Raw genomic sequence first — 23,269 nt, forward strand, 5'->3', positions numbered from 1 at the left:
ACCCTGACACTCTGCTCTCAAAAGGGGAGATTTGTTTCATGTCACAGGAAGGCAGCGAAGCAACAAACCATGATGCAGGTAAAATACATCTGCATCGGCCGGGTCTCTTTATCAACGGATCAGAGTTTTTAAAATGTAATGGCCAAGATCTGAGGACTGCAGAGGATGAGAGGCACATCGTGCTTACTGCCCTTTGAAACCAGGAGACGTCCAGCATGTCCGTCAGCTCAGAAACCTGCAGGACGCAAGGACACCCATCTACTATCTGGGGAAGACTGGCCATGAAGTGACTATCATGGTAAGATTGCATCCAAAATGTCAACTCACTGCGAAAACAATGTCCAAAGACTCAAGCATGTACACAAAAACAGAACCTGGGTGAACTGAAATGGTGTCAGATGGGTTTTAAGCATTTCAGAACTGAAGGTGGGAGTTTAATCCAGATTAAAGACATCCTAAATTCTCCAAGACGTTGGGGACAACCTTCCTTCAAATTCATTAAAAAACTATGAGTACATAAACAAAAAACGCTGTTTAAAAGCAAAATGTGGTCACATCAAATCTGAATTTGATTTCTCTTGTGGTTTTTCACTTCCAGTGTTACCTGATTAAAATCAACAACAAGCGTTTATATCTGTCAAAAGCTTTCTGTCTTGAGCACACCCGTTTTGCTGTGAGTTTTGCGACCGAGCAGCGTACATTTCTAAGTGCTTTAAAGTCACGATCTTGATCACGTTTCTTCCTCAGGTGATGATTCAAACCTGTTCTTCAGGTTTCAGTGACATCCTGAACGGTTCTAAATACTCTTTTGAAAGTTCCAAAACATCTTTAGGTATTTAGATGTTTGTCGGACATCCATTTTTTTTTTTTAAATCTCATAAAATTAGAACATCTTTCCCACAACCACAGCATATGTTTTCAGACTGGAAAACTACTCACGGCATCAGTAAGAATTTTAATGGCTCATTTTAAGATAAATCACTACTATTTTTTTTCTTTTAGGAGGCTCTAATATTTAAATCCTGGTGATGTTTTATGAACATTACCAAGGCTGTAACTGCTTCAGGCAGCAGGTTGGGGTGGGTTTTTTTTTCCTCCCTGTAAATCAGAAGTACTTCATTTGATCTCTTAATCATCTCTCAGGGTCACAGAGCTCTTAAGGGAGTGCTCTGTCTCTCCGTCTGCCTCGTCTTCACATGTTTATGATAAACAAGGAGGAGAAACTAATTTAATTATTCACAAAGAGCTCCTTCCTCGTTTCAAAGAAAATATTTGAAATGTGCAATTGGGACATCAGTTCATCATTTATTAAAGTCACTACTAGTTGTGTAACAAAAACGCTGACATGAATATCCAGTATTATCCAAAAGTCTTGAGTCATTCCTCGTTTCTTTTTGGTTTAAAGTGCTCTGGTCAGTAGGTTTTGGGGTCCTTTCGAAAGCCTTTTAAAGTTTGTCTGTGGGCTCGGGCCGAGCCCAGCACCGGAGCACTTTCAGAGAGATTTTTGTTTGTTTGTTGAGTAATCTAACTCCTAACTGTGAATAATTCAGACATATAAAGGCCCTAAACTCAAGGGGTGAGCTTGTGTTTACACATAGCAAGCAATGTTTTAAAGAAGGATCTTTTGGGCATTTTACACCATTTATCCCCATTTCTTTAGCCGAATCTATGAAAAATACAAATGCATAAAATATATTTAGCATCAACAAGTACATTCCTAAAGAGCTATCAGCTTGACATACAGTACTGAAGGATGATGCATCTCCCAGGCCCTTTATTTGTTTTTAACAGGGTTTTTCAGCTTTTTTCCTAAAAGACATGACTTTCAGATACTGTTCATCCCTTTTAGGCACCTTTTTGACACAACACAAGGCCTGGACAGAACATCAGTGGCTGAAAGTTCAATAACAAAACTCTGAAAGAGCTTCAGAAAGTCTGGAGATATTATTGCTCAAGACTATAAATAAAATAGGGGTGGTTTAAGACTTTTGCACAGTGAGGTTAGGTTGACAGTGATAGCACCACACTCCTGACTAAAATAGCATCTAGCAGCACGTTTTCATTACAAATTTAAAAGCTGGTCAGGTCCAGATAACAAGATGTTTCATTAGCCTAGTTAGCAAAGGACTAATTGTTTTTTTTTTCATGGTAAACAGAACACAAATACACAGTAATAAGATTATCGAGTGAATTCTTGCGTTATCAAAATAATTATTTATCAACATACCTGTTCCAGGTGAGTCTGAAGGTAAGGGGCGGGGCTTGCACCTGGTCTTTGCTCGTGTTTATGCCTTAAACTTTCAGTCACTAGCGTTAAGCTAACTGCTAGCAAGCGTTTAGCATTTCCGGTCCGATATTTCAAAAATAAATCAACCAATGAAAAGATTAGGAAGCTCGCACGGGTGTATTGAAGTTAAACATAAAAAAGACAGTTTTGCTGCTTATGATATACTTTTAAAAACTCAATTCCAAATGTTTAAGCACGTATGCATGAAATGTCGTTGTTTTTTCCCCGCCTCTATGCTGTGACGTGCTTTTACGCTGAAGGCGTTTCCGGGCTGCTTTCTGACATGTTTTGTCGGACTTGATACTGTGGTGATAGGAGTGAAGCTGGTGTGAGATTTCACTCTTCATTGTGGTGCTTCGTGTGTGTGTTTCAGTCGGTGTAGGGCTAGCTGGAGAAGAGGTTAGGACACTAGCGCTCCGTGATTAAGAGGAAAGGGAAACTCCTTTAAATATTTAGATGGTCGAGAGTGATCAAAGTGTAGATTACCAGCTGTGCAAGGTCAGAGATTTATTTATTTTAAATTATTCATATTAATATTGATATTATTATTATTAGCGGGATGCGAGCCACCGGGAGGGGACTTTCGCACTGGGATTATTATCATTCAGGATATCGGTGGTGAAAAGCAGCATCCACCGGGGATCGAACTCGCGGCGTGTCCGGGGTCCCTGCCGCCAACAAAGTGGGGGCGAAGTGACGGACGAGAACCTCGGGAGGAGGATGGAAAAGTTTCCCACCGGAGCCAAGATGATCGCGGCGTTTTTCCCCTTGAAGAAACTGCGGCGCTATGGGAAACGGGTCGTGTTCGGAGCGATCCTGCTGACCGGAGCCTTGCTCGTCGCGCCATGGAGCAGAGACACCGGTGAGTCAACAAGTGGCTGCACGCGCTCACGTTCATCATAAAGACGGTACACGGCACTCACTGCAGCGATGAAAAAAAAAATGTAGAAACTGGAAGGTGCAACACATAAGATTGCACAAAACTACAGTTAAAGGCGCAGAAAGGAAGAGGCAAAGCAGAAACCATGAATTAAGAATGACACCAGGAGAACTTCTTAAATAAGAAATTAAGTTAAAGCCATTTAAAGGTGAACTGCTTCTAATACGTCATTTAAAAACAGAAAGTATCATGACACTGCAGACTACCACAGTTTAAAAATAAACAATCATCTTAATAATTGTTGAAGCATTTCTTCTCAGGGTGACAGTGTTTCATGTGGTTTATTCTGGTGTAACTAGAGACACCTTTCCGTGTTGTGGTCAATGCAATGACAGAATATTGCTTGAATACCTTTTTATTGAAGTACAACTAATATGTTTACTGTTTATCCTTCATTCATTAATTTGAAAATGGATTGCCAAAAGGACACGTTTAGGCGGCTGCACATGAAGCATCCACGGCATGTGAGTTGATGATCAGTTTAGTTGTTTAAACTTATCGTTCACGTGTAAAAGAAGTGGGAGAAAACTGGCTGAATTACAAAGGGGGGGAAAAAAGTAGGTCTTTGTGCATCAAAGTTAGTAAGGAATGGGGGAAGGGAAGGTCAGGAGGTCAGGTTGCACGTATACACTCAGAAGGAAATCTTGTTTCTTACTAGGTAACCAAACTTCCTGCCCTCCACCATCTTCACACGTCGTGTTATCGTTTGCTGCCTTGCTCTCACACTTGCTTCGGTGACACAAGGATACCACTGCCTCTGCAGAATGGATGGAGATAAGAGCAGCAATCTGGTGTCTGCCCACAAGAAAGAAGCAGTCGTTTGTGACTCATTTGCTTTGAGCCGAGTCCTCGGCGTGTGAACAGATGCCTACTGGTCTTGCCTATATATGTACACATACATGCATACATTAACCGTAGTCCCGTCTTCTCTTACGGGACTTACTGGAAGTTGTTGTGATGGGTGTTTCCGAATCCTCTGCTCTATGCAGCTGTGTGATCGGCTCATTTAGACTAACCTTTCCACAGAACCCCTGCACAAAAGATTTAAACTAAAACTTTCGGCATAAATTGGAGAAACATTTTGCTACTGAACTACAGTAGATAGTCCTTTTATTTTCACTTAAATCCCATTTAGACCTTTTCTTTTGGGGAAAGCTTTTACTTTATTTTTTAAATTTACATTTTATACTTTGATACATTGTCCTATCTGTCTTAGAATAAGAGGATATAAGCCTTTTTTTTTTGGTACATTAATAAAAATAAAAGGTGGTAAAGACAGTTGGACTCATTTGGCCTCATTTTTAAATCTTGATAAGTCACTTCCTCTTTAAATTACTTATTCCTACCTGTGGCAAGGCTTCATTGTTCCAAAAGGTTTTATCGCTGCTGATCTTTTCTTTAATTAAAATGATGTAATAATGTTTTAAGTGCAGCAAATTATCACCATTAACACCTGTTTTACAGATCAGTTCTAACTTGTAGGAACACGTTGTTATCCTGAAGTCAGAAATTAGGTTGAAAATTGATTCATGTTGTCATAAAACTAGAATAGATAAGGCTGCAGTCTTGTTTTTTTTTAAAATTATTTCTCATGCCTTTATTCTGGACAAGCAAACGGATCCAGCCTGGCAGGGCACGTTGCTACAGGAGCGTGCACAGACTCAAGGTTTAACATTTGCAGAAAAGTCAGAATAACTGCAGTTAATGTCTTGAATGGCTGCCTTGTGGGTGGGAGATTTCATTATATTTTCAGCCTTTGGACAAAACAGAAGGTTACAGTAGAGTTCAGGATAAGAGTCCAGGCCGTCTCCAGTGTCTTTTACCGTTGTGGTATTTTTAGCTTTTTTATCAAATCTTAAATAAACAACGTTGGGCACGATTGTACATGAGACCTTGCGCTCGAAGTATGTGTTGTTAATGCTTCTCAGCTACTACCACCCCAAACTTTAGCTCAATATCTGTAGAACTGACCGAGTTACAGCCATGTTTGTGTTTGTAAAAGTCACTTGTCTTAAACTGGGCCGACTCTAAAAGTTAATCAGTTGTAGACGTACATCCAGTGATTACTTTATGAGAGATTCAATAAAATCCGTCCACTATTTCATGAGATTTTTAGCGGTCAGACAGCAGACAATTACACTGTCGCCCACGGCTGAAATGCTACAGACTGTAAAGTGTAATGTTTTTCTTGTCTTTTTAATAAATAGTGCACCTGTTTTATCCGTTTGAAAAGAAATGAACATACAAAAGAATTAAATTACAGTGAGAAAACAATCTTTTGCAATCAGTTTGTCTTCCTTGGTCTCTTTCTTTCAGGCCTCCATCGACCCGCTTTTAGATTTTTTTTTTTCCCTTTTTCCTCTCCTGAGTTGAGATCTTGTTTTTGAATGATCACATGTTTACAATCGTATTCAGAATCTGTGCAAACACACATTTAAACCTCGATTTCCTCTGTCAAGAAAACTAATCGGCATTTCAGTTTCACCCTTTGACAGATGAGGTGATACGTTCTGAACTAATCAGCTCTTCTTCAAGATTTTCACACGTTTTCATTTCAGATTCGCAGGGTTTAAGAGCTTTGTTTTACACCTTCGCTGAGTGGTACGAAACCTGTCTGTAACCGGTTTTCTCTGTGATTTTTTTTTTTGTTATTTTTTTCTCGAGGCTTACCAGGGGTTTGTCTCTTCTGGTTAACTTCTCTGAGGATGTGGGTATGAAGCTTTCTCTTGATCATTAACCAGCGATGGCGCAAACCTGCATAATGATCCGTGTACTTAACTTGCTGCGCATTTGTAATCAGGGTTGTTCTTTGCCACGCCAAAGGATTTTTCTGCCCTGCCTGTTTCTTCAAACAAAGATTTGTCCTGTGCTCAAGCTGGAATGAAACACTCCTCCGCACAAATTATTTTGCTCTTAAAGTAACTGTGGTTGTAATATTCAGTTTTTTTCTCAAATTAAAAGGGTAGTCCCATCATTTGAAGTGGAGTCTGGTGAATAGTTGATATTTTGCTTGACGTAGACGGCTCTTTGAACAACCTTAAAGAAATAGTTTAATTTTGACCCCACAGACGAGCTAACGGCTAATCTAAGCAAGGCCCAAGTGGATAAAATCTTTCCAGTCTCAACAGTTTTATAACAGTTCGTGCAAGCGCTATTTAATAAGAATTTACACCGCCGTCAGTTTTGCATTACACAGTTATAGCAGCAGAGTTAACATTATAATCCTACAGGAAGTGCCCCATACTGTGCTGAGGAAGCATCTAGCTTCTGCTGTTATTTGCCCTTTCACATTTCACACATCTTTCTCCAAAATTTAAAAATGTCATACTGTCGTAAAAGGACGCCACCACAAGCAACTGTTTTATAAGCCTGGAAAAACAACATAAAACAGGCTCCTGTTTGCTAGACATTAGCCTAGCTTGGAGGAAGACTTCTGCCCTTTTCTTCATACCCCGTGGTCTGATGAGGTACTAACTAGTGATAACGATTTGACAAAACATCACTTCAAAAATGACCGGACTATCCCTTTAAGTTTTATAATAAAGTGGAACTAACTTATCAAAATACAAACAACCCAGGCTATGACATTTTCATTATATTATTATTATATATTTTACTGTGTTTTGTTTGTTTTTACATAGCCACACTTTTTTTAAAGTCCTGTACAAATGCATTAGTGTTCACCCAAATCCTTCTGATTTTGAGTATTTGTTTAACTGCTTACAGAAAAAGCAGCAAAGCCAAACCTGTAAAACATTGACTAGTGTTTATTAATCAACCTTTGGTAGCTACTTGCAACTGAGTTTTTCCCAAAAAAAGCAAGATATGAAGAGTAGTTAAGTTCATTTGTAAAGTCAAGTATTTCATTTTGCTTTTCCACTGCTCTACAGAATTACTGGTGCTGCCAGAAGTGGCCTCCGTGTCTCAGGGGTGTGCGCCTGGAGATCTCCACCCTAGCGATAATGACAGACCTTCCTAACCACTGTAAACCCCAGTTCACTCGCTACAACCACTAGTTCATGCAAAGCCAAACAGTGAAGCCCTATTATAAAGCGCCCGCCGCCCTGTAATTTCAGGCGACGACAGAGGAGGTCAGATGGAATATATCTGCGACTGCCAGAATGTTAAATATTTTTGTCAAAAACAGTGTCACAGCAGAGCTTTCTTTGCGCCTGGCTAAGATGGGTTAAGTACACCCATCGTCAGCTGCGAATCTAAGCAGGGTGTGACTCATCGGGGACATGGAAGAAATGGAGAGAAAACATGTGGAATAAGGGAAATTTAAATCTGCCACTTGTGCTATGGAAACTAAATTAGCCGCCAAGCGAGTTATTTTGGTGGTGACGGTTGGAGTTTTGAAAGAATGGATGTACTTTAGAACTGTTTTCAATATACCACCTGTCATTTGTGGCAGGTTTTCAATTTCAACTTAACGTGAGACGATAAAAGTCAATTCACCAACTACAGAAATTACTTTTTCTGTGAAAATGTCGAGTGAATGCTGAGTGCTGAAGGACTTTGCTGAAAAAGCTGGGACTGAGTTGTTAAAGCTAAAAGAAGCAGAAAACTGGCTTAAAGCTAAAGACAGCCAAACACTACCTAAAAGAAAAGGAGCAAAAATGCTAGCTAAAAGTGGCAAATGCTGGTTAAAAGTAACAAAGCGTTAGCTAGTAGCTAAAAAACAAAAGGAAACTTAAAGCAGCTGAAGGGTTAGCAGGCTAGGAGCTGAACGTATTAAAAGTGCAGCTAAAAGTAGCCGAACATTAACTAGAAGGAGCATAAGAAGACGAAAGTAAAGCCAGTACACTGAAGTAGATTTGAAAGAAAACTGTATTTGAAAGATTTATTCTTTGAAGAGATTTAAATACATTTCTATGGGTAAAATATTGGTAAATAAAGTTAACTATTTTGAAAAGTTCAGAAGTTACAAAAACTTATATCTTCCCTTCTCCTGAATGAGCCGAATGTTCACCAGCTGAATGACCAGCCCTGTAAAGTTTGTAAATCACAAATCGCCTTCGAATGTGACGTTCTGTAATCAGTTACCTATCAACCCCGCAGAGCTTTGATGGCTTGCCTGTTTTTTGTTTTTTTTTCCTGCAGGTATGAATCCCGATGCTGATAGCAGCAAATGGAGGAGAGCCATGCTTAACCAAGTGGTAAGGAGAGCAGACAGAAAGTGCGGCGATGCTTGCCTTTGTGTTTGTGCAAAGTAGGCTAGAAGGAACCGAGCTAAAGCTAAACCGTGCCTAATGTGTTTTTAGGGGAAAGGAAATGACCAATCAGACTCAGTGGAGGACTCGGCTACCTGGACCTCCAGCTTCACTCCACAAACTTGGAAACCAGAGGTTTGTGTGTTTGGATGTTGTACACGTGTGCACATTGGTTGCATGCTTTCATACTATACCCCACCTCCTTTACACTCTGGATAACCTGCCTGAACTTGCCCGCTTTGCTCTCAGCTCAGTGCATTCGCCTGTTTACTGTTTCTTTCTGTTCCACCAGTGTTCAGCAGCTCCCACTGCTTTGTGTCGGTGTCGTCATATTTCTGCTATAAGAAGCTGCTCTGTGTTTCTAGCCAGTAGCTTGCACCTCATGTTTCACGTTGAAGGGAAGTTGCTGGTGCTTCTAGCTTTAACCGCACTTAATTGCTTCCCATGCTTCCTGAGATCGTGTTTATGCAAATGCATCTCAAACTTACACTTTAACAGATTTTAAACTCTAATGCGCATTGAACCACAAACTCAAAGTAGCACGCCCCCTTTCACAGAGGAGTGTTCAACAAAACTTTCCTTTGCGAATAATGAAAGTGTTACCGTAATAATAAAAAAAAAAAACTGTTGCTGTTGTTCCACATATGGAGACAGAAATACACCATTCAGCTGGCACAAAAACAGTGGTTACATTTTATTAGTTGATTAATGCATGCTGTCGAAAGGCAAAGGCAGATGATGATGTTTTTGGACAAATTTGGTAAACTGTAACAGAACTACAACAGACTGTCTTGCTGCTGATTTAAAAAAGAGTTTTAGCAGAACTATCATGACCAAAATGCACTGTAAAGATGAGCTTTACAGAAAATGAGCTCATTGAGCTTTGATCTGTTATGTCAAAAAAATGGAACCAAAAAAAGGGGGGTTTAAATATTACAAGAAACAGTGATTGAATCTTGAGTGATTATTTTAAAGCCCTTCGTCTGAACTTCAAGCTAATCTTTAACTACCGTAACTTTGCTTATGGCAGCAAACTGTTGCGTTTTCCCACAGAGGAAACCAGATGAACCACACCACAACGGGTTTCTTAGCTTTGACTGTCAGTATCTCGTCCTGGTTCAGTGACCAACATGCACGCAGATCAGATAACATGGCCTCTTTGGCAGATGTCACAGAGGTGTATGTTTACAGGACATCTGGGCCTCTGCTGAAACCCTGCTGCCTCAACAGACAGCATGTGTGTCCTTTCCATTGTTTCCAATAAACCCTTATTGAGGTGCAGAAGAGAAGTTTGACTTCCATCTTCACCCACTTGTCGTATCTTTTATTCTACCTGTTGGTTCATTGGTTTGTTCTGTAAAATGTAAATAAAACAGACTGCAATGATCTGTTAATCTTATAATCCCATGTTTTATTCACAATGGAAAATAGTAAACATATCTATTGTTTAAAGTAATAAATTATACCATTCTTTTCTTTGAAAAATAAAGGTAAGTTGAGATTGATGGCAGCCACACATCTCCATGTTTCTCACTGTGAAACATCCCCTCTTCTTTTAACAACAGTCTGAACATCTAGGAACCGAGAGCAGCTGCTGGAGGTTTTGGAGGAGAATGTTGTCTCGTTCTTCTGATGATGATTCTCGCCATTTATCAGTCCTGGGTCTTCGCTGGATTTTTTGTTTCTAGATGCGCAAAATGTTTTCAGTTGAGAGTTCTGGACTGCAGGCAGGGCTCTTCTATTATGAAGCCATCCTGTTGTCATGGATGCAGGATGTAGTTTTATATTGTCTTGCTGAAATATGCAAGGCCTTCCCTGAAAAAGACGTCATCTGGCTGGAATCGTATGTTGTTCTAAAACCTGTATTTACTTTTCTGCGTTGATGGTGCCTTTTCAGATGTGTAAGCTGCTCATGCTAGAGGCACCAATGCTCCCCCATACCATCAGAGAGGCAGGCTTTTGAACCGTGCGCCGATAACTGGTTGCATGGTCCTTCTCCTTTTTAGTGTGGAGGACAAAGCATCCATGATTTCCAAAAAGAACAGTTTTCCACTTTGCCTTCAGTCCATTTTAAATGAGCTCTGGTCCAGAGAAGACAGCAGTGTTTCTGGATGGTGTTCATATTTGGCTTCTGCTTTGCCTGATAGAGCTTTAAGCAGCAATAGTGGACGGCACGGTGAACTGTGTTTGTGAACAATGATTTGTAGAAGCGTTTCTGCGCCCATACACTGACGTCCATAACAAAATCAGATCTGTTTTAATGCAGCAATGCTTGAGGGCCTGAAGATCACAGGTATCCAATAATGACTCTCAGCCTCGTCCTTTGAACTCAGAGATTTCTCCAGATTCTAGAAATATTCTGATGATATTATGAACTATTTAGATCTGACAGATTCAGCCTCTCTAAAATGCTCTTTTTATGCCCAGTCCTCTTAAAAACATGTTGCCAGTCAACCTAATTAGTTGCAAAAGGCTCCTCCACCTGTTTCTTATCCATAGCACTAACTTTTACAGCCTTTTGTTGCACCTGTCCTGTCTGTTTTCAGATGCTGTTGCCATCAAATAGAAAATAACCTTATTCTTTTACTTAAAAAATGCACAATTTCTTAGTTTAAATATGTGATATGTTTACCATGTTTCACTGGGAATAAAATATGGGTTTATGAGACTTGCGAATCATTTAATTTAGTTTTTATTTGCATGTTACACAACATCCCAACCTTTTCAGAATCGGGGCTGTACAAACATGCAGGAAAGGTTTGAATTTGTTTCTATTTTCAGACACAAACAGGATCACCAACAATGAATTTCTTTCATCCTGTTTTTTTTTTTCATTTAGTTGACCCTGTGAATAATCTGTTTACATGCATTAAGTGGTGTGGATTGTAGGACTGAAGTGGCAGGTGAATGCAGTGGTCCTCTCATTGCGCTGTCAAGTGGTATCCAAGGAAGTGTGTGTTTGTTGGGTTCAGTTTGCTCAGCGCCGAGGCCAGATGGTGAGCTCTCCTGCTGCCGCAAACACAACTCGGTGTTTTTATCACCCGTGTCTCTCCTCCTGCAGTTTAAGGGACGGGCCAACCTGCATGTGTTCGAGGACTGGTGCGGCAGTTCCATTGCTGACCTGCACAGAAACCTGCACTACCCTTTATATCCACATGTGAGTCACGCTCTTATCAGCCAAGGATGTTTATCTTCTTTGTTGTGCTGAACAGGAACTTAACACTCTCATCTCGAGATTATGCAATCCCTGATAGCATAATATTTCACAAGCTAGTGGATGGATTTTGTTTATTTATTTATTTATTTTACTCTGGGAAAGTAATCAGTGGATGTACATGTACGACTGATGGAGTCAGCCCAATTCAAGATGGCTGCCACACCTAACTGACCTTAGTAAACTTAAAAAATGGGCTATGTCTCAGGAAGTTTTACTAGTATTGAGCTAAACTTTGATGTGGTGGTCTGAGAGTCACCCCCAGCACATAGTTTGAGCATCGACAGAGAGCAAGATCTTAATTTAGACCTTTGATATGAAATGCGGCGGCAACACGTTTCGTTTCTTTTCATTTTACTTTCAGGCAGTCAAACTTTTCTTGTAATCTTTTAAAATGGTTTATATGATAGTGATAACAGGAGATAACGTGACAAGTGAAGAAAATACGGATTTATTGGAATTGAATTGGTCATATCAATGCTAAACAATAATATTACACGTTGCAGGTTTTTCTAATATCGTTCAGCTGTAGTTAACATTTTGTACATACAGTACCTGAACTGACAGTAAACTCTTTTCTGTTCAGCTTGCTACAATGCACCTTGCCAAGCAGGGTTTTCCTGCACCATCTAGTATCGAGAAATTCACACTTGCACATATTTTCCATCAGAGGTGCATTCTTCATCTACATGCAAAATCCTCATGTCCCAGGACTTGAAATATGATCTGACTCTGAGCCAACAGCGAGCCTGATTTTCTGTGTCTCTGCCGTTCCTCTTTCAGTCCAGGACCACGGTGCAGAAACTGGCCGTCTCTCCTCAGTGGACCAACTACGGGCTAAGGATATTTGGTTATTTACATCCATATGCTGATGGTACTTTATTCATACTCTGCATCGTTTTATTATTATTTTGTAGGTTTTTTGCAATTTAACTTTTTCTGCATACATTATACTGTTTTTCAGCTCATTATGGGGGCTATGACTTTAAGTTTTTGTAATTTTTAAACTCAAAATATTTAACTTCATTTTCAGACATTTTCCCCATAGAAACACATCGAGATTTCTACAATTTCCCCAAAACATTGTTGTCTTTCAGGATAATGTTTTCATTTTTGTGCTACTTTTAGCTTTTGAGCAGCCTTTTAACTTTTAGTTAATCATTTGCTATTTTTAGCTGCAGCTCTGCAACTTTAAGCTTTTAGCTTGCTTTTGCTATTTTTAGCAATCCTTCTGCTACTTTCAGCTTCTAGCTATTCTTTTTTTTTTTTTACTACATTTAGCTTTAAGCTACCATTCTTCTACTTTTTTGTAGATCATTTTTTGACACTTTAGCTAGGTTTTTTTTTAACTACACTTTTATCTTTCTACTTTTAGTCTTTTGCTACTTTTAACTTCTAGCTAGCTTTTTGCTACATTTAGCTTTTAGGTAGTGCGTTGCTTCTTGTAGCTTTAACAAGTCAGCTTCAGCTTCTTTAGCAGATTTCAGCTCTCAGCATCACTTTTTCAGTTTGTTATGTGCTATAATATTTATAGTGTGATGACTGCTCGTCTTCGGTCTGTATTTTAATCCCCCTGCTTTTATTTCCCCCCTCCTGTCAGGAGACTTTGTGTTCGCCTTGAGCTCTGACGATAACTCTGAGCTGTGGCTCAGCTCAGACCACTCCCCACTCAACGTGCAGCTGCTGGCCTGGGTTGGGAAGGTATGAGCGCCACCTCCTTGACTGCCAGTGGTTTCCTCGCAGCAGGTTCCCCTGTGACATTTGTGCGCACGTGTCTTGTTGTTTTATAGACCGGGAAGGAATGGACCGCTCCGGGTGAGTTCGAGAAATATGCAAGTCAGACCTCCAGACCGGTTAGGTGAGTCCTGACAGCAGTTCATTTCTTCAATCTCAGAATAATAATTCATACAGAATATTGAGGGGAAAAAAAACACTGCCATTGCAAAGTTTCTTTTCTAAGCAATCCATTAATTTGTAAAGAAAAGACATTGTCTGCTAAATCAGCCTCAAGAGGCTGTGAAGGAAGTGGTCGATTTTAATCGGATCAAAATGCTGCTGTAGAGTCGGAGCCAGATACAGATCTACAGCGCTGATGATGAATCTGAACTGTCTCACAGGCTGTCTGCGAAGGGGAGATACTTTTTTGAAGTTCTTCACAAGCAGAACGACAGAGGGACTGACCACGTGGAGGTGACAGTAAGTGATTTCTGAGCTCGTATCATTTGTTCGATCTCCGTCGCTCAGACTTTACTCCTTAATGTGGGCATAAAGAGGAAGAAATGCATCTTTTTGTTGTTGTTTTATTTGTTTGTTTTCTCTCAGTGGCAGCTCCTGCACCAAACCTTCATGTTTACACAGATTGAATCCAAGCACATCTCTCTTTACGTTGGTAAGTGTCGCGTCCTTCCAGCTGCACGTTCATGGCTCTAATCTTCACTCTAACTCTGAATCAAATCATGTTTGCGCGACAGTTTGGCTTTAAAGGAAAAAAAAAAAATCTGCAAGTCACCGCTTTTTTTTCTCGGTACATTAAGCACTAAGCACTTCTCTTACGCTAATCCTGCGGGTCTTTGTCACCCAGATGAGTCAAACTTGATGATGAGCGACGTGGACCACATACCACAGACAGCTGCGAGCCACCGACGCACCCCCTCCAAGCAGCGCAGCGCCGCAGCAGACATGCTGAGGGAAGACCCGAGAGATGCGTTCTACCAAGGTGAGAGACTGCGCCGTTTCCTGTCAGCCCGGATGTTAGCGCTGAGCACGTTGTTTCATTTTACCTACAAAGTGAGAGGTAACGATGACTCAAAACTCGTTGTCGGGTTTGTTTTTAGTGCCGCTGATCAACAAGAAGTTCCTCAAAGGTGTTCTGCCTGACTGCGTGTACAAACCCAGCTACACAATAAAAGACTTCCCTCTGCAGCGGTACCAAGGACTCCAGTTTGTATGTACATATATGTAGTATGAAGGGCTAAAGGGCTCCACTTTTCTGTACTGTTCACCCATTAAGGTCCAGGATACAGAAGAATTGTCCAGTTTTACACATAAAAAGGCAGATAATGCTTTTATTTTAAGATATATATAAATATATATATATATATATATATATATTGTTTCTTCTGAAGCAAAAGCTAAATTTTAGATTAAAGTTAAACTTAGCAAGACCTTAGCTTTTAATATCTGCCCCTTTTTGTCCAAAGAATAAATTCAAACAATAATAATCTACAAATAACAAAAACAAAACAAAAAAGAAAAACGTGAACTCCTTCTCAAGGAGCAATTCATATAGATATGCATTATGGAATTTCATATTTCATCAATAGACCAACTTTTAGCATTCTCTTAAACGCACACATTGATCTGGCATTTTTGACATCTCTCTCCAGATTATTCCATAATCTTATTCCTTGGATTGAAGTGCACCATTCCTTCAACCTAGTCTGAAATTTAGATTTCACAAACATTTAGATCCCCTTAAAAATATAACAAGTCTCTCTTTTAAGAAAATTTATTTGAATATTTAAAGGTAATATGTTTTTATGAGACCTATATAACCGATAAGATACTATAATCGACCAAATCCTAGAACTTCAATAACTTCAACTGATGAAATAATGTATTTGATGGGTCAACTTGGTGGGTGACTGTAATCCTTTCTAGTGATAATTCTAAGATGTATATATATAATATATAAGATCTATTTTTTCTCAATGCAGATTGGTTTATATTGGACGGTGAACTGCCTCAGCTGGATCTTTAAATCAAGCATTTATTAGCTAGAAGCACTCAGGGAGCTTTGGATCATATTGAATCCGTTGTTTTTTGCGACAACCCCAACATTTCCTGAACATTTCCTCCAAATCTGGTCATTAGTTTTTACCTGATCTTTGCTGACGGACAGACAAACAAACAGACTAAACAGAACTTCCTTGTCGGAGGTGACATAAGGGTCACATGTAGGAGCACACCAAGTTTTTGACAAATAGATTTTAAAGTGCGCTTATTTTAATTTGGATTTATTTTTTGCCTGATCTGTGTTTCACATCTGTAAACCTTTACGGCCTTTAACTGTAACGTCTGATATTTCTTTTACCTTCATTTTAATTTAGGTCCACATGTCCTACATCTACCCAAATGACTACACTCGCCTCACGCACATGGAGTCGGAGAACAACTGCTTCTATCCTGGGAGTGCTTACTACAAAAAGATGTGAGTGTTTTGGGAGGGAACATGAGCCAAGAGAGATTTGCAGTACTGTGCAAAACTAAAAATAAATCAAGCACCCTTCATTTGTTTATGTTTCTCTTCCAAGGATCCAAACTTTCTTGCAATCCTTGAAAGTATCAGTCGTTCTTTAGGTTTTATGAAGGCCTTTCATGAATGATCATATCAAACTTCATAAATATGTCTGCAGCGGATGAACAGTATCAGGAAGTCCTGTCTTTAAGAAACAGGAAACAACTCCTGACAGGACCTGACGGATGCATCATCCTTCAGCTGATCTTCAGCTGTATGCCAAGTTTTCAGCTAACATCTCTTTGAGACTCACCTCTTTGGTGTTAAAATGTTATTTAGTGTCAAACTGTGCGTTTTTTTGTGGATTCAGCTAAAGTAATGAGAATGTGTTGTGTCTTGGTGACGTACTGCTGGTACCTAAAATTTTATTAAAAATAGATTCTTTGCCAAGTCGTGTGTTACTTGTCGCCTCAACACCGGATCATGTCTTGGCAAAAGAAATCCTGAAAGATTTGTGGATAAGCGTTAAGTGCCTTAACATACAGACTGGAGATGGCTCTGAAAAATGGTCAGGAACGACTGAACATGAGTGTAAAAGCAACAAAAGTCTAAAGGAAAACTTGGAAAGAAATCTTGATCAAAACCGCTTTAAAATAATTCCAAAGTTTAACTCCTTAAAACTAAAATATTAACAAAAGCCTCAAGACTATTGCACAGTACTGTAAGAGTTTTTTTGTAAATTTCTGTCCCTAATAGAAAAAAAAATACACACAACTAGAAGAAAGGTTGAGCTAGATCTAGTTTTATCTTTATATCTACAAGTCAGGCTGTGGTGTTTACAAGAAATCGCTTTTATGTTTTCGAATTGCATCTAATGCAACAGTTTCCAAGTATTTTATTACAGAGAAAAGATAATTCTGTGTTTTGTCCTTCAGGTTTGGTTTCTCTAGGTACATGAGATTAGACCGCCTAAATACGCAGAAAGAAGGAAACGCAGGCAGAGGTATTTTACTTTTCTTTTCTCTTTCAGTCAGTTTGTTTGTGTTATCAAACCAGCTCAGTCTGCATCTCTGACTCTGCTTTTGGTGAATGGTAGACTTTGGTTTCCAGAGGACGACGTCCGTCGAAGACGAGGGGGACAGCTTTGACAATGAGGCCAATGACAGAGAGAGGGAAGTCACGGACGGGCAGATAAAAAAAAACCTTTTAGGAGACTACGGAGATGATTATGATGCCTACGACCAGAAATACAGGCGCAAACTCTTCTCCTTAGACACCGCAGAGACTAACAGCCCACTGGGCAACCCCCCTGGTAGAAGACTAGACACACAGGATCTTCAGAAGCAGCAAGGGAAAGGCATCGCGTCACAACCTCAAGAAGAACCAGGAAAGGTTGCCAGCCCCCTGCAGGCGGTGCAAGCTTCGAATCCAGAGTTGGAACAAGCAGCTCCAGTGAAAAAAGTAGAGAGAAAAAAAACTAAAAGAAAAGTTCGACCTGCGAGGAGAAAAAAAGCCCAATCGTTTGAGAAATCAGAGCAAACTGACCCATCGGTGCAGGTTAACAAAGAGCCGTTTAAAGCAAAGCAACAACCAGCTGCCCTGAAAGAGCAGGAGATCCCGAGGTCTCGTAGACTGAACAAGACCCAAATCCAGAAAATTGAAGGCTCGCAGTTTCAAAACCCCGACAGGGATGCTCCCCTCCTTAAAACAACCACAGGGACCAATCAGTGGAAGTTAGTAAAGAGAGACGAGGAGTCCCACAGGGACGTCACGAGGCGCTTTACGTTTCCCAGGAGAAACTCTATCCTAAAACCAAATGAAACCGATTACAAAAAAGCTCTCAGGGACAAAGAGATTGAGATGAATATGCCTCTGCGAGAAGATTTAAATAATCCCACCTATAAGCTGACTACTGAAGGAAAGATGAAGACAAGGTGGTCGGATGTGAGAGGAGAGGAGGCTCAGGTGGGGGAGGAAGGTCTCACTAACAGGGCCGACAGCGAGACGGACGCAACGGCGGCGGAGACGAACTCTCTGTGGGATCAGCGAGGAGCGTTTACAGGAGGCTCTGATGATGAGGACTCCACTCCGGCTCCAGTGTTCGACACCCAGGTCCACTGGAACCAGACCTTCCAGGTGAGCCCCCTGGATCTGCAGGCGCAGCGCTCCGATTGGATCGACCTGAACTGCAACATCTCTGGAAACCTGCTGCTCCGCCACAGCGACGCTGCGCCCATCGTCGACGCCTTCATGGAGCAACTGAATGCGAAACATCAAGGGTACGCCTTTCCCTCCAAGCATGTGTGTTTGTACACGTGTGTGTCTGACCGGCTTGAATTGGATATGTAATATTTAAATAGGTTGTGGGTTTTTTTTCGTTTAATTTTAAAAATGTAGACTGACCCCATTTTGATTTTTGACATAAATTTTCTAAAATTGAATTGATATCTCTCTCCATGTGATTTATTTATTTATTTTATGAAACAGTGACATAATTGAAGATAAAGTAAAATTATTAGGCCCATGGGAACATTAGTTATTACATCGCAGGCATGCGTCAGAGTTTGCATTTGCAGCAAATTAGTGACCAAATTAAGTGGATTTAGGAAATCCAGTGCAGAGTAAAACATGCACTTCTCTTCTGTTTTGTGCAGTTTTGCAGTTGAGTTAAAGTAAATGTCAGATTAAGTTAATACACATTTATTTAGATAAGTAATTACATGTCAGACTGGTAAGAATCAACCTGTTTCCTTTAATTTATCCAATGTTTTCTGTGTAGCTGATCCTAAGATGTAGAGTTTTACCGGTGATGCTGTTCATTTTCCTAATATTACTTCTTATTTCTGCCCCTGTAGGTGGTTTACTTTGGTCCGAGTTGTTAATGTGGTGAAGCGTGTCGACGGCTTTCAGGGCAACCGCTACCTCTTGGATCTGGAGCTGAAGGACTCCAACGACCGGCTGCTGCGTCTGTCACGCTACATCTACGTTCTGATTCGCCACAGCAGGACGCGCAGCAGGAACTTCGGGTTCCAGCGCTCCAACCCTCAGCTGGTTCTGTGCAACCCGGTGGGCTTCCACTGGAATCCCTTCGCCACCGTTCACTTCATTGTTCCGGGTGCGTGTTTGAGCCGTGATCTTTACGTTGAAGTCCGAAAAAAAAAAATCAGATTGAGTGTTTGATAAGACTTAACTGATGACTGCTGTCAGTACATGTTCAATGAAGGCTGGCTTTTATGGGAATTAAAATACTTAAATTATTAGTCTTAACATGATACTATGAGCAGATTTCTTAAAACTCTTTATGGGCATAAATCATCTTTACTGTTAAAATTGAATCTTTCCTTCAGGATAAATCAACTGAAAGTACAGACGCCTCAGTTATTATCACCCTCCGCCATAGGATATGAATCTACAGCTGACTACCATTTGGTGTCAACCCCGTTCAGGACGGTCACCACCGCTGAGCGATCTGAGCTAAAACTTGAGCTGAGAGTCATCCTCGGCACATACTCCGAAACTGACACATCGCGTGAGATCTTGCATGAACGCATAGAGTCGTTTAGGAGGTTTGGCTGAAACGGCTGTAACTTCATTCCTTATCGTCATAAGATGATCTTAGTTTAAAACTCATAAAATTCAGTGGGTGATATGCTTCAGAGCTTCAGTTTGCTTATGTTTTGGCAACGTGTCAGAGATCTGTGTAGACTTAGTGAGACGTTGTCCTTTTCCCATAGGATTTATTGAGTGTTTTAGAGTTTATAATCAGTCAACTAACTGATCTGCCCTTGTTTTAGACCACACACAGTGTTTTTATGTATTGAGACAATAATATAGGTGTTTATTTTGCCTTCAGTTAAAAACCAGGCTCGGTGGGTGCTGCAGCTGATACGAGACATGGAGCAGCTGTTCAGAGAAACCGGAGATCTGAACTTCAACCTCATCATCACCGACTACAGCAGCACCGACATGGATGTGAGGAAGGCCCTCGAGAGATCCTCGCTCCCCAGGTCTGTAGTCGTTTCGCTCCAGCCGTAACCAAAGCTCGCGTCGCAGCATTCGCGATAAAGCCGTGCACATGCGATTCCACAGGTACCAGTATGTGAAGCTGAGTGGGAGCTTTGAGCGCTCTGCGGGTCTGCAAGCGGGTATCGATCGAATAAATGTGAGTCCTGCGACACTACGAGCAATAAGTTAAATGTCTTAATAGACGGATGTACAATGATTAAATATTCACTCCATTCTGCCACAGGACGACCACAGCATCGTGTTTCTTTGCGATCTCCACATCCACTTCCCTCCTTCGATCATCGACACAATCAGGAAGCACTGCGTGGAGGGGTACATGGCGTTTGCTCCTATAGTCCTCAGGCTGGGCTGTGGCAACTCGCTGTTAGAGGCCAGAGGTGAGCCCGAAGCCAGTTTCGCCCATTTATTTGGTTTTTACAGAAACCAGTTTGTGTTTTCTGGACAACTGAAAAGATGAGCTGAAAGGTGCTGAAGGTGTGTCTGACTTGTGCGTCTGCAGGTTACTGGGAGGTTAATGGTTTTGGTCTGCTGGGAATCTATAAATCTGACCTGAACGCGATCGGAGGGATGAACACGGAGGAGTTCAAGGACAGCTGGGGAGGAGAGGACTGGGAGCTCCTCGACAGGTTTGTTCCTTACCTCCCAACGTCTCCGACTGGATACACAGCTAATATCAGCTGATATCAGCCAATATCAGCCGATATCAGCTAATATCAGCGATTACCAGCCGATATCAGCTCTTACATTTATTCTGGAAAATTTCAATTACTCAAACTTTATGCTGTGAATGATATTCTTTCATTTTTGGTCTCTCCTGTTGTATTACTTGTTCAGCTTTTAGACAAATTGTGTAACTCTAATCTTAAAATAATTTTAAGTGCTTGAGACTGAAACTCTCCGTGAATGCGCTTGAAGACGAGGTTAAACTCATTTGAGCAAAGAGCCGTTTGAGTGGAAAAATTCATCCGGTAAAAATGGTTTGATAAAAACATTTCAAACACATTTTCTTAAAGTCAAAAACTTCAGCTTTTTTTTTAAAAAAAAAAAGAGTTCTTTGTGCATTTAGCACTTTAACAGATAAAATGAGTCTTGAGATTTAACAACATGCTCATCATAAGAAAATTATTCGGATGTCTCTTTTCATAATTTTCATCAGAAGCACTTTTTTGTGCTTTCAAACGTCTCTATCACAACATTAAAGATGCTGAAAAACTTTTTATACAGTCAGAACAAAATCTACAGACATTTCTCGTGAACTGGCTCAAGTAGAAGAGCAGAAGGTGAAAGGGTGAATGTGACAGAGTGATCAGTAAAACCAAAGGAAGCTCTGTTTAATGCAGTGCATTTACCATTTAATTTCACCTTGTTGCGTTTGCTTTTCATTTTATTCATCAAGTTTTGTATGTGTGTCAACATTATATTATTTTGGCTTTTTATTTGATACAAGGTCATAAATATGTTTATTAAATGTGTTTTTGTTTTTATCTTCTAAAATAGCTTGACTCGCCCTCTTTCAGGTGTTTTTAAGACGCCAAAAACAATCGCAGAAACTGAGTCTAAACTGCCCTTTTGAGTAAAAAGTAGTTTATTTTTCTGTACATTTATTAGTTACAGGTTTAAGGTGATTACAAGTTGACATCCCACATAAGAAATACAACCATTTAAACCAAGTTTTGACTGGATTTTTATTTTTATCTTTCAAATGATGGGTTTGAAAGCTCATTGCCGCCTGCTCTCTGTGCTTCAGGATCCTCCAGGGCGGACTGGAAGTGGAGAGGATCCATTTGAGGAACTTTTTCCACTACCATCACTCCAAACGTGGCATGTGGAACCGGCAGATGTTAGACAGCAACAGGTGACCTTGTCGGCTGCCGCTGCACCTCGACTTTGCCACGGTTACAGCCATGGCAGCCAGAGCACTTTTAAGGCGCTTTGTAAAAAACACAGCTGGCCGACAGAGAGAAGCGCATCAGAGTCCTCGTTCGCTCAGGCTTTATGAGAGGAAATACTGCTGCTCAGAGATTATTTCACTGGAAACACTGCTGACTACTCGAAGCGCGGCTCAGTCGGTGCTGCCGGCTGGGACTCTGCTGTGCTCAGAAACAACCCGATCCAAAGACCAAACTGAACTTTAACTTTACGACGCACACTCCAGGGATGCACACACACACAAGTGTCCTTCATTCTAACAGTCTTGCACACGAGCCTGAACTGGGAAGAGTTTCGTTTGTCTTCGGGAGAAAATAAAAAGACGTATGAATGTGTGAACAGTAAGGATAGCTTTCTATTCCATGTTGTAAAAAAACAAAAAAAAACAAACAGAAAATTGAATATTTATTAAATCAGTTTATTTGTGGTGGGGATTTTATTTCCTTCTACCTACTCATGTACCTCGGTTTACCTTTTAAAATTGCCCTTTTTGTTTGTTTATCTTCATTAAATTTCTTTTCAGCTTCACTGTGACTGGCATTTGACGACTAAAGGTCGTTTAAAAATTTTTATTTAGGTGTTTTAATTTCATAACTTTTCTTTTAAACTCTTTTTTTTAAAAGCTGATGAAATGAGATGGATTTTTAGATGTTTTGTTGGTTGCAGGGACAATCAGTTACTGCTCACAGAAATGGACCAAAATTAGCTGCTCACCAAAGATAAGCTCTGGAAGATTAGTTTGTAAAATGACCTCTATTTGTTTCTAGACGAAACTTAAAAGTTGAATTTACTGATTAATATGCTTGTCAGGAGTGTTTATTTTAGTTTATTTTATTTGTTCAAGTACTGCAGCAGAAAAAAGGTATTTTTTGTTCATGTTTCCAGGTAAGAGTTTTGGTTTTTATGACTCTTTGCTGTACTTCAGACATCTTTTCTTTTTTAAAATAACTTTTTGCTGTAATTCATACATTTGCTGCCATCAGTGCAGATCGTACGTGTACATTTTGTGAAAAGATCTATTTATTTTGTTGTTTAAAAATGTTGACATTTCTTTTACTGTCCACATTCCAGTTTGAAGGCATTGTTGTGCCATGCTGCCAGTCAGTGACACTGATAGTTCCCTTTGTTGTTTATATCAGTAAAGATGTCTGTTTTTGATTAATAATTCCGCCCACCTTTTTAATTTTTTCTTAACATTTTCTATAACCCCTTTTCTCCCCCTATTATCTTACTTACAAATCTGTTATTTTGTTTAATTGATATTTGTAGTTCATCTCTGTTGGGGATCACACTCTGCCTTATATTACATTTCTCCCCTCTCTCAGGTACATGTCACACTGCCTCAACAAATCAGAAGAATACATTTTTACAAGCTATCTTTTGTGTCTGTGTCTTTTTGTAAAGATGCCAAGACTTCCCTGAT

General features: G+C 40.2%; 1 protein-coding gene across 1 annotated transcript; it reads left to right on the plus strand.

The window, feature by feature from the left end:
• Positions 1 to 2,627: 2,627 nt before the first annotated feature.
• b4galnt3b (beta-1,4-N-acetyl-galactosaminyl transferase 3b) lies at positions 2,628 to 23,222 on the plus strand. The gene is made up of 20 exons (XM_017406228.3): positions 2,628 to 3,149; positions 8,331 to 8,386; positions 8,492 to 8,575; positions 11,502 to 11,597; positions 12,438 to 12,528; positions 13,255 to 13,355; positions 13,445 to 13,512; positions 13,772 to 13,850; positions 13,977 to 14,043; positions 14,236 to 14,370; positions 14,489 to 14,598; positions 15,764 to 15,864; positions 16,827 to 16,894; positions 16,988 to 18,170; positions 18,747 to 19,006; positions 19,745 to 19,898; positions 19,981 to 20,053; positions 20,141 to 20,294; positions 20,417 to 20,543; positions 21,665 to 23,222. Exons 1-20 carry the CDS (start codon positions 3,008 to 3,010, stop codon positions 21,774 to 21,776), a joined length of 3,261 nt encoding a protein of 1,086 aa, XP_017261717.1. The 5' UTR covers positions 2,628 to 3,007; the 3' UTR covers positions 21,777 to 23,222.
• The last annotated feature ends 47 nt before the right edge of the window (positions 23,223 to 23,269 follow it).

The sequence above is a fragment of the Kryptolebias marmoratus genome, linkage group LG11 (genome assembly GCF_001649575.2).
Source record: "Kryptolebias marmoratus isolate JLee-2015 linkage group LG11, ASM164957v2, whole genome shotgun sequence".
Taxonomy (NCBI): Eukaryota; Metazoa; Chordata; class Actinopteri; order Cyprinodontiformes; family Rivulidae; genus Kryptolebias; species Kryptolebias marmoratus.

What these genes read in the sequence shown, in the direction of transcription:
- b4galnt3b (XM_017406228.3), top strand. Translation starts at nt 3,008, where the DNA reads ATGGAAAAGTTTCCCACCGGAGCCAAGATGATCGCGGCGTTTTTCCCC. An exon ending in CAGACCTCCAGACCGGTTAG is followed by an intron (nt 13,513 to 13,771) that starts GTGAGTCCTGAC and finishes ACTGTCTCACAG; the next exon opens with GCTGTCTGCGAAGGGGAGAT. An exon ending in GACTGGGAGCTCCTCGACAG is followed by an intron (nt 20,544 to 21,664) that starts GTTTGTTCCTTA and finishes TCTGTGCTTCAG; the next exon opens with GATCCTCCAGGGCGGACTGG.